This window comes from Malurus melanocephalus, unplaced genomic scaffold (genome assembly GCF_030028575.1).
Source record: "Malurus melanocephalus ecotype Western Australia unplaced genomic scaffold, MMel_1.1 scaffold_89, whole genome shotgun sequence".
Classification (NCBI taxonomy): Eukaryota; Metazoa; Chordata; class Aves; order Passeriformes; family Maluridae; genus Malurus; species Malurus melanocephalus.
In genome coordinates this window covers 574140-589979 of record NW_026623321.1, presented here as the reverse complement: position 1 = coordinate 589979, position 15840 = coordinate 574140, and the positions used below count along the sequence as shown (strand labels likewise).

The window sequence follows — 15840 nt, the reverse complement described above, 5'->3', positions numbered from 1 at the left end:
CCCCACCAGTACCTCTCACAACTGTCTTTATTAGAAAATACCAATAAATGGACTTGAGGTGAGGTCTGGTGATGGATTTTTTTCATAGTTGCCAGAGCTCAAGGAGTATTTGGACAATGCTTTCAGACACAGGGGGGATTGTTGGGGTGTCCGTGATCCTGTGGTCCCTTCCCACATGCAAAAGATRTTCCGTTATTCTTTTATCCTCTTGAGTGGTATTGGTGCCCAGCTGGTTCAGTTTGGAAATAAATGGTTAATCCTTCTGGGTTTATCATTTATTTGCTGACATCAGTGATAGGATTTCTGTGGGCAAAAATAGTATTATTTATCCCTCTTGTGACTTTTTTTGGCATCTTTAATTTTGRCCCAGCTTGTCCTCAGCTGCCAGTGGGCTTTTTCTTGTGCTTGTGAATATCTGTTCAGCATCTTGAGGCAGATCTTGTAGTGGAGTCTGAGGCAGAAGGGGTGGAAAACATGGAAGAAATAGCACCAGATGGAGGTGTCTCACAAAGCTCCAAATCTCATCACAAATTGCTCTGCCAGGGTTAAAGGAAATATTATTTTTCCTTTTATTTGGGATTTTTTTTAAATAGCTACCTAATGGAATTTGTGCATTAAAAAAAAAAAAAAAAGAGGGACCAGGACTTTGGGACTTTGCTGCTAATGATCTATTAGCAACATTTAATTTTTCTATGTGAACACATTGATCATGACTTGGTAATAAATTTTTACTATCGTGTGGGCTGGTGAGACATGAATGAAATCTTGTGTTGTTTGAGCTACTTCTCATATTTTTTCTAGGAGTGATTAAAGGGTTGTTGCATCTTAAACATGGTATGGAAACTGCAAATAAATGAATAAATCAAAGTGGGCCATCCCTCTTGTTGAGTGGGTTAGATACGGAGGTGTCTCACCCCAGGCTCTTCCTTGGGATTGCTCTTCCAYACTACTCTTGTGGGGTTGATTCTCAGCTAGAAAGGGAATTTTCACCCAGGTGTCCCAGTTCTTTGCTGTGCAGACTAACCTGCAAAAGCTGGAGGGTGTTTGTGTGGTGCTGGTTCTTTTGAAGAGTCAGTGGGGTGGTTCAGGTTGGAAAGGATCTTCAAGGCCATGGGGTCCGACATTCCCCCAGCACTGCCCCATCCTCAGGACTTTYAAATCCCTTCAGGGATGGGATCTCCACCACTGTCCTGGGCAGCTGTTCTGTCCTTTTCCTTATGGGGAAGGAATTTTCTCTAATAGCCAAACTGAACCTGCCCTGAGGCTGCCCCAGATCTTTTCCCAGCCCCTCTGTCCCAGCCTGGAACATTCCATGGGGCTGTGGTGCCCCTGCAGGAACCCAAACCCAGGAGTGCTGCCATAGACTCTGCCAACTTCATGGTTCCCACAGTGTTTTCCAATGAGTGGGATCCAATTCCAAGGGGATACGGGGAGGAAAATGGGATCAGCAGCCAGAGGAGGGGTCAGGGTAGTGCAGCCCCCTTCCCTGGGTGGTTACAAATGAAATCCCACTGYTTTCTGACCTTGAATATGAAAATGTTGTTATTGATTTTCTGAGGCCGTGCAAAATGAAACTCAGAGACTGAAGGGCGCAATTAGCATTAATAATTAAAGATGAGGTGCATTTGTCAATCCCTTGTCTGTTGTAATCCTCTGAGTAATGGGCTCCTCCTGGGAGCAACAGAGCTCCTGCAGCCTCGGATGCCCCAAGCTGGGCATTTCAGCTCGGGCTCGTAAATGAGCAGATATTTCCTGCATTCTGGGAGCCCCTGTCCTCACCCACTGAAATAAAATCTGGGGTTCTCACAACTRGGCCAAGTTCAGCCCTTTCCCTTCCACCAGTCCCACCTCTGATTGTGCYACTGTACATTTGCAGGAACTGTCGACTGTTTGCTTCTTTAGGTTTTCATTTGTCTGACATAAGAGCAGAAATGTTATTTTAATTACCTTTTTTTTAAACTTATTTTTCCCTTTCTTTTAACAGAGCATTCAGAAGCTGGCTAGCCAATACTTAAAGAAGGACTGGCTTGGAATTAGAGCTGAGGAACGAAGTGATTATAGGTAATTTACCAGTTGGATATCTGAAAATAGCTGTATTTATCATTTCAATTTGTGTCATTATTTTACTTCACAATGAAAAACAGCTTTTCTGTAGTTAATGTTTTTTTTTTCCTTTGTAATAGAGCATTGCCAGTTAAAAAAGAAGCTTTGTTTTCCTGAGATTAGTCTTAAATAGATGTTTATGACTTGAATATTTAGGAAGAGGGGAGAAACAAAAAGCTTGACAGGACAACAGCTGTAATTTGCATCTGTTTGAGTATTAATGCTTGTATCTGAATATAGATTTTAGTAAATAGCTTTAAGGTTAGAGGGGTAATTGTATGGATTTTTTCATATGAAAAAACAGGAACAGATTTCATTTTAAGAGACTGTTCTTTGTGAAGATCAAATCTGGCAGCAGGGAGGAGGCAAAGCAAGAGACAGTTGTTTACAAAACTTTATTTCATTAACGTGAAAGGTGGATAAAACATGAAACCAGAAATAGCTTAGTTGCTGAAAGCCTTTGAACAGCACCTCCTAAATATTTGGAATAAGTTTTCAGCTACTTTGTTTTAATGTCTTTTTCGTGTTCTGACAAGCTTTGTTTCAAACAGGAAGAAACGGTTGACAGATTTGTGTTTGGGACTTTCAGCACCCTCACACCATTTGTGTGTTGAGGAAGAAATAAACTGAATTTCAGTCTCGAGTGCACATAAAACACTCCCATAGCACCCAAGGCCCTCCTGCCTGCAGTTTGTTCCCTTCCATGTCACGAGATCCCACAGTGCCCACAGGTCTTCTCCAAACCCCTCCCTATTACAAAGTGCTGAACCCAGAATGTTTGGCAAAAAGTTGAATTCACAAGACAGGAACAGGTGGGAAAAATCTTTATTTTTGGTACAACTTCCTTTACAATTTTTGTTAAAAGTGGAGATATTTGCTAGGTCAGCATCAAGGATTGTGCTTTAGATGTATTTTTCAAAGCACTCCTTGGAAAAATACGTGCTGCTGTTACACAAACCAGCCCAGGAGCTGGATTCTGATCCGTGTGGGTCTCATCCAATTCAGGAGATTGTATGAATCTGAACTTTCAGTGGAACACCTGACCTCCCTTTCTTCCTTCCCACACTTTCTCCGTGTTTCATTATTTTAGGAGCATGTACTCAGTTTGGAAATCACTTTTAGAAGGCACCATGCAGGTGGCCCAGTCCCGACTCAATATCTGTGAGAACTATAAAAACTTAATTTCTGAACCTGCCAGGAGTGTCCGGTGCTTTAAGGAGCAGCAGCTGAAGAAGGTATTTGTGCTATAATAATTCCTTTAAACTTCTGTCATTTTTTGTTGAGGAAAAACATGTTTGTTAGGAATCTTTTTGTGTGGCACTTCTAAAATATATATGTACTTTTCATCTTATGTATGTACATATCCAGCTTGGTAGAGAGGGATCAAAATTCTGAGCTGTTACTCCAAATTATAACTGCTTGGAAATGAGGCTTTTAAAAATGTGCTGCTCAGTGGGTCAAATGCATCTCAGTACATCTCACATTGTGCTGTAGCAGTTCTGTTGAGTGGGTTTGCAGTTGCAATTGCAAGTGATTTTTGTTAATTAGGTTCTGATTTGAAGAAAAGTTGCCTCCAAAACCTGAAGGAGCTGCTCGAGCAATCTTCTGGATGGAGAGTGGAGATTGTCCAGCCACCTCCTGTAGCAGTATCACAAATATGTGTTCCAAAAGGTTCTTTAATTATCTGTTTAATTATCTGTAATTATCCCTTCAGAGAAAATAGTGTYGTTCCAGTGAGCTGGATACTCATTTAATTGCTTGGTGCATTTGGAAGTAATTTATGGGGGTGGGGAGGCCCTGGCACAGGGTGCCCAGAGCAGCTGTGGCAGCCCCTGGATCCCTGGAATGTCCAAGGCCAGGTTGGACACTGGGGCTTGGAGCACCCTGGGATGGTGGAAGGTGTCCCTTGAATGGCAAAAAAAAACAACACAATGAACGTTTTAACTTTGCTTGTTTAAAAGTGACAACAGAGACCCAGACCTTACCCAGTTATGTGTGTTCTGGAGTAGTATTTTGTGAAATACTTGGTTACAAATTTAAATCAATGTTCGGGTAATGTGAASTCTCAGATTCTGAACAGATTATTCTACAGCTCTTAGAAACATGTGCAGTATTTATTTTTTGAGAGAAAAATGAACTTGGTTAATGTTGTTTTATTGTCCTGAGGAATTTCATGTTCATTAAATTTTCAAAACAATGCTGTGGCAATTTTGTATCATTCTTGCTGGGTTATAAATAATCATTTTTCTGCAGTTGTTGATAGTTCAGTGTTTATGAGTCAGCAGTAGAAATGGGATCTTGAAATTTATGAGAATCATAGAAGTTCCTTTTTTCCTGTACTTTTGAATCAGGACAACAATAAATGATCAAAAACATTACAATTACCAGAACAGTCTTCTAATATTGTAACAGTGATATGCTTTCCCTTCAACATGGAACAACCAATTTATTGTTTTACACAGTGCATCTCTCATCCTTCCCTTTGAATTCCCAAACAGATAAATAATGGACAGAGAAAGMATTGTTCTGACCTCCATCCAACAAAAGCTTATCAAAACTCAAATTCAGAGTCAGCAAAATACTTGTAATGTTACACTGGAATATACCCATCTAAAGGGGCATGCAGTTCCTGTCAATTTTTTATCCTACAGGGATGCAAACCAAGATTGTTTAATTCTTCTAAAATGATCTTTTAAACAATGAGGTTTATTTGATGTTTTAATTTTTTTATGCTGGCAGGAGATTTTAGGGATCAAAATCTCCACTGATGTTGCAAAACCCATGTTCTTCTCACAGGCTTTTCAGTCTTTGTTAGCCATCCATTAAATACAGACTTTTTACCTTTCATTTTTCAATCATGCACACAGAGGTCTCCAAAATCCCAATCCTGTCTTCCACCACTCCCCAAAGCAGGGAATGCACCCTATGGAGCCTGTCGCTTTATTGGTCTGCTCACATCAAACATGCCTTCAGTGTGAATTTCCCTGGATTTTTCTGTACTTTATAACAATTTGACAGCTTCTGGAAGAGCAGAGTTGTGTGGTGAGAAGATGAGCCATTCCTGTTGGCTGCAAGTTGGTTTTTTACAGGTGGCTGGTTTGTACTTTTTACCAGCAGAACAGGGGGAAGTTAATGTTACACTGTTGGGTTCCAGCAGCTCATTAGAGCRGCAGTGCTCCTGAAGGAGGCTGCATGCATTAGTAATTAGTGTAATGAAGAAGCTGAGCTGTTTTGGGGGTGTTCACCTGCACGGAGAGAAGGCAGGGGTGTTACAATGATAAGAAAAGAGGTGGAAGCACCTTTGGGTGGTGTTTGAAGGTCTCAAAGGAAAATTGGTTTCCTTGAGCTCACTCCTGGGYACTGCTGGAGCCTTTGCTGCCCACATCCAGCCTGTGATATCTGTAATTAAATAGAAATCCAGCACACTATCAATCTCCTGGGTACTTAATCCAGTTTGGGTAAAAGAAAATCTTTAGTAATCTCTTCTAAAGAGAGTTTTAATTCTAGACATTGATGATTCACATTGGTTTTCTTACCTAGATCCTGCTTAGCACAGATCCTTTCCCATTTTGTTGGGGTTTTTCTTAAGCTGCCAGGGTGTCTGAAGAATTGCTGAATATAATCATTTTTCTTCCTCCTGTGCTGTGTTTTATGTGGCAGCTTTTGCCTCATGTTTTAAATTTTAAAGAAGGAAAGATTAATCTTTTTTTTTTGGTATCACTTCCAGTAGATTGCCTTTGGATTTTTCCCAGTTGTATTCCGATTACTTCAACTRATTACCTCATCCAGAGCTTTCAGAACTTTTATGTTTAATTTGTGGGTTGTCATTGATTTTGAACAGTTTAAACAGCAGCAGAAAGAAAAGAAGAGAGAAGGTTTTATATGCTGATCAGTTTTAAAAGACCTGCATGAATAATTGACCAGGAGTGACTTGAAGACTGCATCCTTCCTTATAAAATGCCATAAAAAGCAGTAAAACAAAGATAATATTATTTGGATAAAAAAAAAAAAAAAAGTAATATTTTGTTTCCTGAATGCTTTTTTTCAGTGCGTGGACCAGCTGACAAGGATCCAGACTGAATTACAGGAGACAGTCAAAGATTTAGCTAAAGGCAAAAAGAAATATTTTGAGACTGAACAGATGGCTCAGGCGGTGCGGGAGAAAGCTGATATTGAGGCCAAGTATGTTTTTATAATGGCATATGTAGAAATAATTGCAGCCCCAAAAAGCACATTTATATTAGGTTTTGCGCTTGATATTTGGCTTTGGACGAGCTTGTGGCAGGYTTGCTTTGCCTTTTGCTTATATTCATTTTTGTAGCCATTTCAAGCACACCCTGAGGAAATTAGAGCTTGTTTGTGTTGGTTTCTTTAGGAAGGAAGTTCAAGTAACAGCTTTAATTTGGCATTTTCTAAGGACAAAGTGTCAGCTTTGATATTAAAGCCTCCTGATATTAAAGGCAATTTTTGATATTAAAGCCTCCTGACTTCCTTTTCTGTCCACACATCTCAAATTTAGTATTACTCCATTTAGAGGGGGAGAGGCAACAGGACGTTGTTGTTCATTTTTCAAGATAAATTTTTGAGGCTTTTGGTTTTTCCTGTTCCTTGATATCCTAGAAAGGRTGATTTCCTTCCTTCCAGGAAAACAAGTAACACATGTTTTGGGCTTGAAGTCTGGCCTGTCTCATGGGAGTTTGCCACACCCTTTTTTCTTTTTTTTCTTTAATTTTTGTTTTCAAAAGTTATTCAGAATCACTCTCAGGGAAGAAATGATGGTTTTATTAGAGATCTTTTCTGTCTTTCACTTGCTGAGKGATGATGAAAAGAACTTTGATAAAATTACTTGTAATACCTGAAGAAAGCAAACAAACAAACACAGACAAAACAACYAAAAATTTGAGCTTGGGAATTTTGGAGCAGGTTCATAGTGCACTATTATTCAGATATTGACATTATTTTCTTATTTACTTGTTAAACCACCATCCTTCAGACAATTAAAAAACACTTTTGTAGAAATGGTGTAAAGCAATAATTTAATTTCTTCTGTTCATTTCTGTTCCAGGTCCAAACTTAGTCTTTTTCAGTCAAGAATAAGCTTGCAGAAAGCAAGTGTAAAGGTGAGTATAAAACTTGGATTTTGCTGCTTATTCATGAGGCAAATGCCCCAAATTGGCTGGAATCCAGAGGTGAGGGGCATCTTGGAAGGGAAATTGGTAGGATGAGGGATGAGCTAGGAGCACTCGAATTGTATGTGGAATACATTCAAGGAATTGTTTTTTTCTGATTAGAGTTACAATTGTTCTTTGAAGACCACGTGTGAAATTGCAGTTGCAGGAGAGGAAAATCCACCAGAAATCCCCTCATCATTAGGAGAATTTTAAAGCTGTGAATGCCCTGAAGTTTTCACTGTATTATCACATACATAGACAATTAATTTAATGTTTGTTTGGACCTTCAGATTCTGGTTCTGAGCTCTGTTTTYACTCCTTGCAGCTAAAAGCCCGCCGATCGGAGTGCAATTCCAAGGCTATCCATGCCAGGAATGATTATCTCCTCACTTTAGCAGCTGCCAATGCACACCAGGATCGCTACTATCAGACAGACCTGGTGAACATCATGAAGGTGAGGAGGCAGATTCTTGCCTATTGTTGGGAGCTGGGAAAATCTGGGAAGCACTGGGAGGGGATGGAGTCCTGGATTGACCTGTAGAACCTGCAGTGGTGTCTAAAAAAACTTGGAACCAGCTTTCAGGTCCCAAAACTAAGCTGTCAGCTTTATTTTTTAATTCACTTCTGTTGTGAAAACTCATGTGGATAAAACTCCCTTGGATGAAAGAATCAGGTTTGTCAAACTAAGCCCTGTATTTTCCTGTTGAAAGGAAACTGGAGATTTTTTAGTTCTTTAGTACTATATTCCATATTTTTTTTTATCTGAACAGAACTTCTTTATGGTGTGATTAATGAGCTAAAATTGTCAAATATCTCAGTTTCCAAACTGGATTTCAGGGAACAGCAGTCAGCATCCCTGTTCTCACCTGTGGCAGTGTGCCAGGTCAAGGCAGGAATAGATACTTGAACTCAGAGGAAATGACAYACTTAAAAAGTTCAAATCTGATTGCTCACGGTTGTTTTTGCTTAAATACCACCCTAGAATTAGTTAAATGTACTCTATTCCTGTGTCTTTGAATTAAAGAGTCACAGATTAATTGTAAAATCAGCTGATTCTCACTTAGTCTGTTTGCATTTCACATGTTGACATTTTAAAACTTTACTTTAATTTGCTCTTTACAAACTATTTCCAGGCAGGGTGACTTAGAAGTCTGTCATTTGCATTTTAAATTGCTTTGTTGCAGAACTAGCGTAGAATTCTGACAGATCCCTGTATTGTCAGCATTCCTTTTCATTTTGAGGGGGAAATATTGTTGTGAAAAGCAGGTAAGTGAGGTAAAAAATGAAAGCACCAAAGGAATCCTCCTACTTTTCCCTGTGTGTGTGTGGTTGTGCTGTTTTGTTAGTGAAACATGARTACTTGTTGCTGACTAAATGTTTAGTACATGGAAATGCTTATAAAGWATCATTTCCTTGTGGTGGTGGAGATAAAATTATTAATTGATGCTTGCATAAGATAATTCCATACTGACATGCGTGGTTGGCTCTCATCACTTGACTCTGCTTGGAAGCAATTCCAGAAGTGAATCAAATATGTTCACAACAAAACAAACAAAAAGGGTGTTTGAAACCATTTTTTAAAATTAACAAATAGCCCTGGCAATATTTTTTTTCAATCTTTTCTCAAGCTGAACTTTTTTTCCATACAGAAAAAAGCTTACAATTTATTCTTTGATATAAATAACCGTGGTTTACTGAAAGCCTAAGTGCTTTCATCCAGCCAAATTATTCTGGAAGCAAAGGACAACACTCAGGGTTTAATTTTTTTGCATCTCTCAGATATTTATAGCAGTTGGATCTCTTTGTCTGGTGAACAAAAGTGTGCTTTTAATGAAGAGCTGTAAATTTGGGTCTCTTGCACTGTTGGTCATGAGCAAAACTCCGTGGGAACACACCCAGATGTCCTGAAAACGGGGTCATTATCTGGAGCAAGTCAAAGGCAGGGCCCCAGAATGAAGTGGCTGCTGGAGATTTTAGGAGAGAGAGGGAAAATTTTCAGGAAAATCGAGGATAATTCATCACTGGGCTCCCAGTTCCTTCATGCAGGAGCTTTGATGTAAATTCAAGTGTGACACTGCTTAAATATATAAATGAATACAATAGAAACAGCACCTTGTAATATGGAAGGAGATTTGTTGGCAAAGTCCTGGTTTCTCCTGTCTCCTTCTGAAATTTATGGGGGAGTCACATTGTATAAAGAAGAGAAAAAATGATTATTTTATTTAGCAGAATGWTTTAATACAAATGGAGAAGGAGCTGGAGAGAGAGGAGACCATTTGAAGGTGAAGAATCATCCAGTATAAGGAAATGTACAATGACTGAGAAATGGAGCAAGATCTTGCCTGTTTTGGTTGACCAGGCAGAAAACAGCGTATGAAATTAATGTTAAAAAGAGAAACTATTTTTTTTGGGAAAAAAATCACTGCCTAGAGATTGAGAACTCTGAACAGCCATTACCATTTTTGAGAGATATATGCTAGAACTGGAAAATGAAGTGAAGGATGAAGAAATGGAGACATCTCTGRAATGTTTCTGATCTTTAGGTGACATCACTGGGAAGGGAGGATTTTGGGAGGGGTTTCACCCTTCCAGCACKGTTTTTGTTTCAATAGGTTGTCTTCATGTGACCCAGAATATGTTACATGCTGTAATGCAGTTGGAGTGTCTAAACTAAATGTCTTTGCTAATGCCTTGTGATTAATATTCTAAAAATGTGCCTTTTATCTCAATATTAGTAAGTCCTTAGGTATTCCTGCAGTACCATATGTTCACTGTAAGTGTTTCCCCATTTGGCTGCCCTTGAGCTGATCTTTGAACTCAGGRCTCTCCACATTTCTCAATCACATCAAGTATCTCCTCAAACTGTTCAGATTTCGGAGCCACTGCCTGTTTTTTTGTTACCCAAAGATGATAAAACATTTAGAGATGGAACCAACACATGAAAATGTTTCAGCTGATCCTTGGCTGTATTACTGTGTATAACATTTATAAATGTTTCAGAGACTCCTTCTGTTTGCATCCATCATRAACAGTTTCTCCATAGGTTTTTATTTTATGGAGTTCTTGTTTCCAGGATTGGAGTTGTGCTGTGTGGGTTCTGTTCCTCTGGCTCGTTTGAAGCCAGGGTTGGCTTGGCTGGAGCCCACGCAGTCCCTGGCCATGATGTGCATCCAGCTGCTGCCTTTGGGTTGGAGTTGTGGCGTTGCACTCTCARACCATCTGCATGTGCAGACAGTGCTCACTTTCCTACAAAACAGGAAATTTTCCTCTCAGCTTTGACACTGACTTGATTGCACTGATAAAAAGTGGGTTAAAACTCAGCTGATTTGGCTGCCTCTTCCCATCTGTTTCTTCCTTGTGTTAAATTAGCTTTTATGTCAGTAGGCTAAAAGGTGCCTTACTCAGCACAAAATAGAACCATGGAGTGTTTGTTACAGATATGGGCATCAAAGGTTGCTCCTGGCATCCTGTGAGAGTTGTGCTGCACACAGGGAGAGTTCTTGCACACCTTGTCTTGCTGACAGGTGGGACAATGGATCTTCAGTGGTTTTTAACAACAAAGTTAAACAAAATCCAATAAAAGGCTGCACTAGTGTTAAGAGAAAGGAGGGGTGGAGATGTTTTGCAGCCACAATGTTGGTTTACGCCTGCACGAGGTGTTTGCAAACTGTTGGGAAAGTGTGACATGTGCTGGGCTGAGCCACCTTGGGCTGCTCCCAAGAGGAAGCTGCTGCTGGGTTTGTTCCTTGTGTCTGCCTCTGGAATGTGACAAATGAATCACAAACCCACCTTGTGGCCTTGTTTCGTTTTCTGTCACAGGCAACAAAAGGACCTTTTCATAGCCAGGGTTCCTGGTACACCCTGCTTCTKCTGATTTTCAGTGGTTTAGAATATGTTGCTTTATTTTGCAACATTTTTATGCAGAGAAGAAAAAGTGATTGGCTCTGMTGTGTTTGTAACTGTGAAAGCCAAACAGGGATGTTTGAAAATACAAAATGCTTCCAGTGTTTTTATAGAATTAACAATTTTTCCTACTCTACATCCTAGTTTTCCAGTTACACCGCTACATAAGGAGCAAAGCCATTCTAGGTCTCCATCTAGAATGTATTTTAATCCTTTCTTTTTATCTGTCTTTACGTCCAGAATTTACATCAGGATATAACAAACTTAGGCCACAGACCTGAGCTCTCCATTTCAGTCTCTGTAGTGAAATTAAACCCCGCATAGCACAGACTAAATAAAGCTTGGTAATGTTTTATTCTTYGCCAATTTCCTGACAAGCTGCTTAGGAAGAGTTGCCATCACCTGAGTGTGAAAGTACAGTCCACAAACGGTTTTAAAAAGAACTTGTCTGGTGTTTAGGTTTTATACTTTTAACTGAGGTCAGAAGGAAGTCTACGATGTCAATTCAGGGTTATTTTGATACCCATCCTTTTAGAAAGCTCATAATTTTCTAAGGCTCTGCTCTTAATTCTGTAAATTCCCCTCATGAGCCACCTCAAAGAATGACTTTACGGAGAAACTTAAGATGAAGAGATGTTGACATGAAAAGAAACTGGCAGGTGTGCTGGACACTTTAAGTAGTTCTGAGATTATTTAAAGAGAGAAAGAAAGAGGGAGCAAAAACTCAGCTTTCAAAATCACAGAATGGTTTGGATTCAAGGGACCTTAAAGACCATCCAGTTCCAGCTCCCTGCCAYGGGCAGGGATATCTCCTACCATYCCAAATCRCTCCARCCTKGCCTGGAACAATTCCAGGTCTGGGACAGCCACAGCTTCTCTGGGCAACCTCTGCCAGAGCTGAGGAACTGGTTACAAGTAGTGCTGCATTTTTTATGAACACAGAAAAGTTCTGTGTAAGGTAGTAGCAGCAGGTATTTCTAAATTAAGCTCTTAAAARAAAAATAATTCCATATCATGGCTCATGTAGACTTTGGTGTTTGAGGGAGAACAGTGTCAAAAGCTGGTGTACTTTGTCTTTGTGGTTTCAGTGGTTTCTTTTATCCTGTTGTAATTATCAGGCTGCTTTTCGGGTTTTTTTCTGTACTTTCCAGTTTGCTTGACACGAGGAAGTGGAGTTGTGTAATTTGGCTCTTGTTCTTGATCAGAGTTCTTGCGATGATTCGGCAGGATTGAATAAAAACTTTGTTACATCATTTCCCTGCAACAGCCCTTTGCTCAGGTGTGGGTGAAGTAACAACACAAGTTCCAGCAACGCTTTTTTAATTTGAGAGGTTGATTTATGAAATTGCAGGTGAAGTGTGGCTTTTCCACATCCTTGCCTGGTTTTCAGGATTCTGATAGAGGAAGAGATCTGGCTGACTTCCCAGGAATGAGCAACCTGATGTATTTGACCCTGCTCTGAGTGCAGAGGTTGAACCAGTATCTCCCTTTCAAATCTGAATTATTCTGTCATTCCTTAAAACAACATTTTTTGGTAAGAAGGTTCTCCGTGGCATTCCCTACATTCTGCTTTCTGGAGTTTTTTTCTGCTGTTAACTGGAGTTACTGCATGACCCATCAGTGCTGGAACCTTCATGTTCTGGTGAGCCCTGGCTTTTATTTGCTGGAATGGTTGGGAGTTTTTGTGAAGCTCTGTTGACTTCTCTGGTTTCAGCATAGTCATCCATCACTTTTCCCAAGCACTTTCAATGATCATTTAAAACAAATGTAAATGCAGGCTCCAAACATGACTTGCACAAATGAGATTCAGCTGGAGCTGGCAGTGTTTGTAAAAATGACCCCAAATTGATGACTTGGTGGCTTTCAGTTAATAATTTGCTTTATGCCCTGAAATAAATAGGATATGTGTGGCAAAGGGTTCTTTCCCCTGGTGGCTCTGTCTCGATTGAAAATAAGTTGACACAGTAGCTGAAAGTCTCAAATTGGCTCAGGAATGTTATCCYAGCACTGCTGTGTCCTGTATAAATAAAAGGGTGCCATTTGCATCAGCACATATTTCTGTAGGCTCTGGAACAAGCAGAACCAATATTATCAGTGGGAGAAATCAATTTACGTCCACGTTATTGTTCTAGACTTTCTGGAATGATTTTGCAGCACCCAGGGGATTCCTTTTTTAAAATGGAAAGTCTGCCCCTCAACGAGAAAAATAGCATTAAGATAAAGTAATTCTGAAGTCACCAGAGATTTCCATGTGCTTCTATAAATCTCTTTTATTATTTTAGTGCTACCAATTCTTTCAAGATCCTGTAAAACTCCCTTAAAAATGCTGAGGGGCTTGTGCAAGTGAAAGAACTATTGTTTCACTTCCGGTTCTTGTCAGCTTCAAGCCACAAATATTTTGTAACCCCAGTGAAGCCAGCCATGGATGGCATTATCTCCAGCATCAAATGGGCACAGGAGCTTTCCTTCCCAGGCAATTCCTGAGTGTGCTTGGCTTCCTCATGTTCATTCCCACAGAGGGGACAGCACATGGTCCCAGTGTTCCAGAAGATGCCCACTGTAGGCTCCACAACAGCTGATCCTGGTCCCAYGGTGTTTTCCCACTGTTTTCCCATCCAGGGACATGGGGCTGTGCTGATGTGCAGAGAAAACCTGGGGGAGAGGAATTCCAGGTTGTGGTGTAATTACACCACACGAATGATTGGATGATTAATGCACAATTGTGCTCTCCAAACATTTTGTTAAATGTTTGTCTCTGTCATTGCCAGTTCACACATGAGCAGGGCCTTAGAGAATTTCAGCTCCTTCACAGTGCATGGRGAATGTGCTAAAAACAGTTTGGAGCACTTGGATTCCAGCAGACTGCAAGTTAAAGTTACTAGGGAAGTGAAAAGAGGGTTTGCAGTGAAAATACAATTTCTGCTGCTAATTTTGGTAAAATCATAATCAAGGGAGGTTCATTCATTGGCTTTAACAAGAAGTGGTACTTCCACATCTGGCCATGATATGTAAATGTCATAGAGTCATGGAATGGTGTGGGTGGGAAGGGATCCTAAAACTCACCCAGTGCCACCCCTGCCATGGCAGGGACACCTTCCACTGTCCCAGGGTGCTCCCAGCCCCAATGTCCAGCCTGGCCTTGGGCACTGCGAGGGATCCAGGGGCAGCCACAGCTTCTCTGTGCACCCTGTGCCAGTGCTCACCACCCTCCAGGGAACAATTCTTTCCCAATATCCCATCTAACCATGCTCTTTGCCCCCTAATTCTTTTATTTCCATTTATATTTTTAATTTTTCTTATACAGAATATGTATTTTCAGCTTCAAATCCACCACACCCCCTGAAAAATCACATTTCTCACCATGCAGCCTTTTCATGTGACCTTGAGACACAGGAGTGGGCCTGAGTCACAGCTATTTCTGTTGTGAAGATGAGAAAGTGCAATGGTCACATTGGCCTGGTGACAGTCAGTTTGTCCCACCTCGTGTTTGAATCACAATCCCTTGGTGAAGCATTTGACCCAAAGGAGCCCGTTTATTTCAGGGGTTCATTCCTCCACGGCTGGGAGTGTGTTGTGAAGGCAAAGTCTAATATGGAGCTCAGGACAACTTAATTATCTTAAAACTGTGACCGTTTTTTAATGGTGAAATCAATTATTTCTTGATAATGCTGCTGATTTTTCAGTGATATTTCCTTTGGTGTTTTCACAGAAATCACTTTAGAAAGGAGCTGATGATTAAAGTGCCCAGTATGATTTTACAGATACTGACGTGAGAAAAGTGTTCCCCCGTGTCCTGTCCCTCCATCCCTTGTCCCCAGTCCCTCTCCAGCTCTCCTGGARCCCCTTYAGRYCCTGCMAGGGGCTCTGAGCTCTCCCTGGATCCTTCCCTTCTCCAGGTGAGCACCCCCAGCTCTCCCAGCCTGGCTCCAGAGCAGAGGGCTCCATCCCTGGAGCAACTCCGGGTTCTCCTCTGGTCTCTCTCCAGCAGCTCCAGCTCCTTCTGCTGTTGGCCCCAGGGCTGGGGCAGCTCTGCAGGTGGGGGCTCACAAAGGTGCAGAGGGGAATAGTCAGGATGAAATCAGGGACTTAAGTTCAATGCAGAACAAGGAAAATGACTGGAAAGCCAAAAAGAAAAAAAAACATTCCAAACCCCTGCTAGAAAGAGGACACCAGGATTAGGACTAGGGGGAGTTAGTTAACACGAATCTGGGAGAAATCTAGTTGAGAAAGGTAGCAGAAAAGCTTAAAACTTTTTTTTTTTTTTCATTTAAAGATTTTATGTTGAAACTGTTTAGGATTTGAATGGGGCTTCAAGGTATTTTCGTCAGCTGTCATAAACCCGCACATTCTGAGCAGGAAATGAAACTGCCATCTTGTTTCAAAGCCACATTGTAACACAATGAGAGCAGTTCCCAAAATATTTCTCTGTGTATGCCAGGCAGCAGCCGTGGAGCTGCTCCGGAGGCAGGGCCCAGCTCAGGAAGCACCTGGGGTGCTCCATTTGGGAGGCAGGTGGGGCCACCAGGCTGGAACTGGAAACACACGGCATTCCTGAGCTGGGATTCATGGAGGCAGACATCCTTCTCTGTGTTCTGTTTGCTTGAGGGCTTTGTTTTTAGCAACTCCCAGTTTACTTCGAGAWTTGAAGAAGCAGGAGAAAGAT

At 40.9% G+C, this 15840-nt stretch overlaps 1 protein-coding gene across 1 annotated transcript in view; it reads left to right on the top strand.

Annotated features, from left to right (window-relative positions):
• The window catches only part of FCHSD2 (FCH and double SH3 domains 2), a 122703-nt gene that overhangs the window by 59575 nt on the left and 47288 nt on the right, over positions 1-15840 (top strand). Inside the window, exons 4-8 of the mRNA XM_057368141.1 lie at positions 1985-2061; positions 3194-3338; positions 6152-6285; positions 7169-7223; positions 7600-7728. Of these exons, the coding sequence (XP_057224124.1) occupies positions 1985-2061; positions 3194-3338; positions 6152-6285; positions 7169-7223; positions 7600-7728 (540 nt within the window). The remainder of the gene's footprint in view (positions 1-1984; positions 2062-3193; positions 3339-6151; positions 6286-7168; positions 7224-7599; positions 7729-15840) is intronic.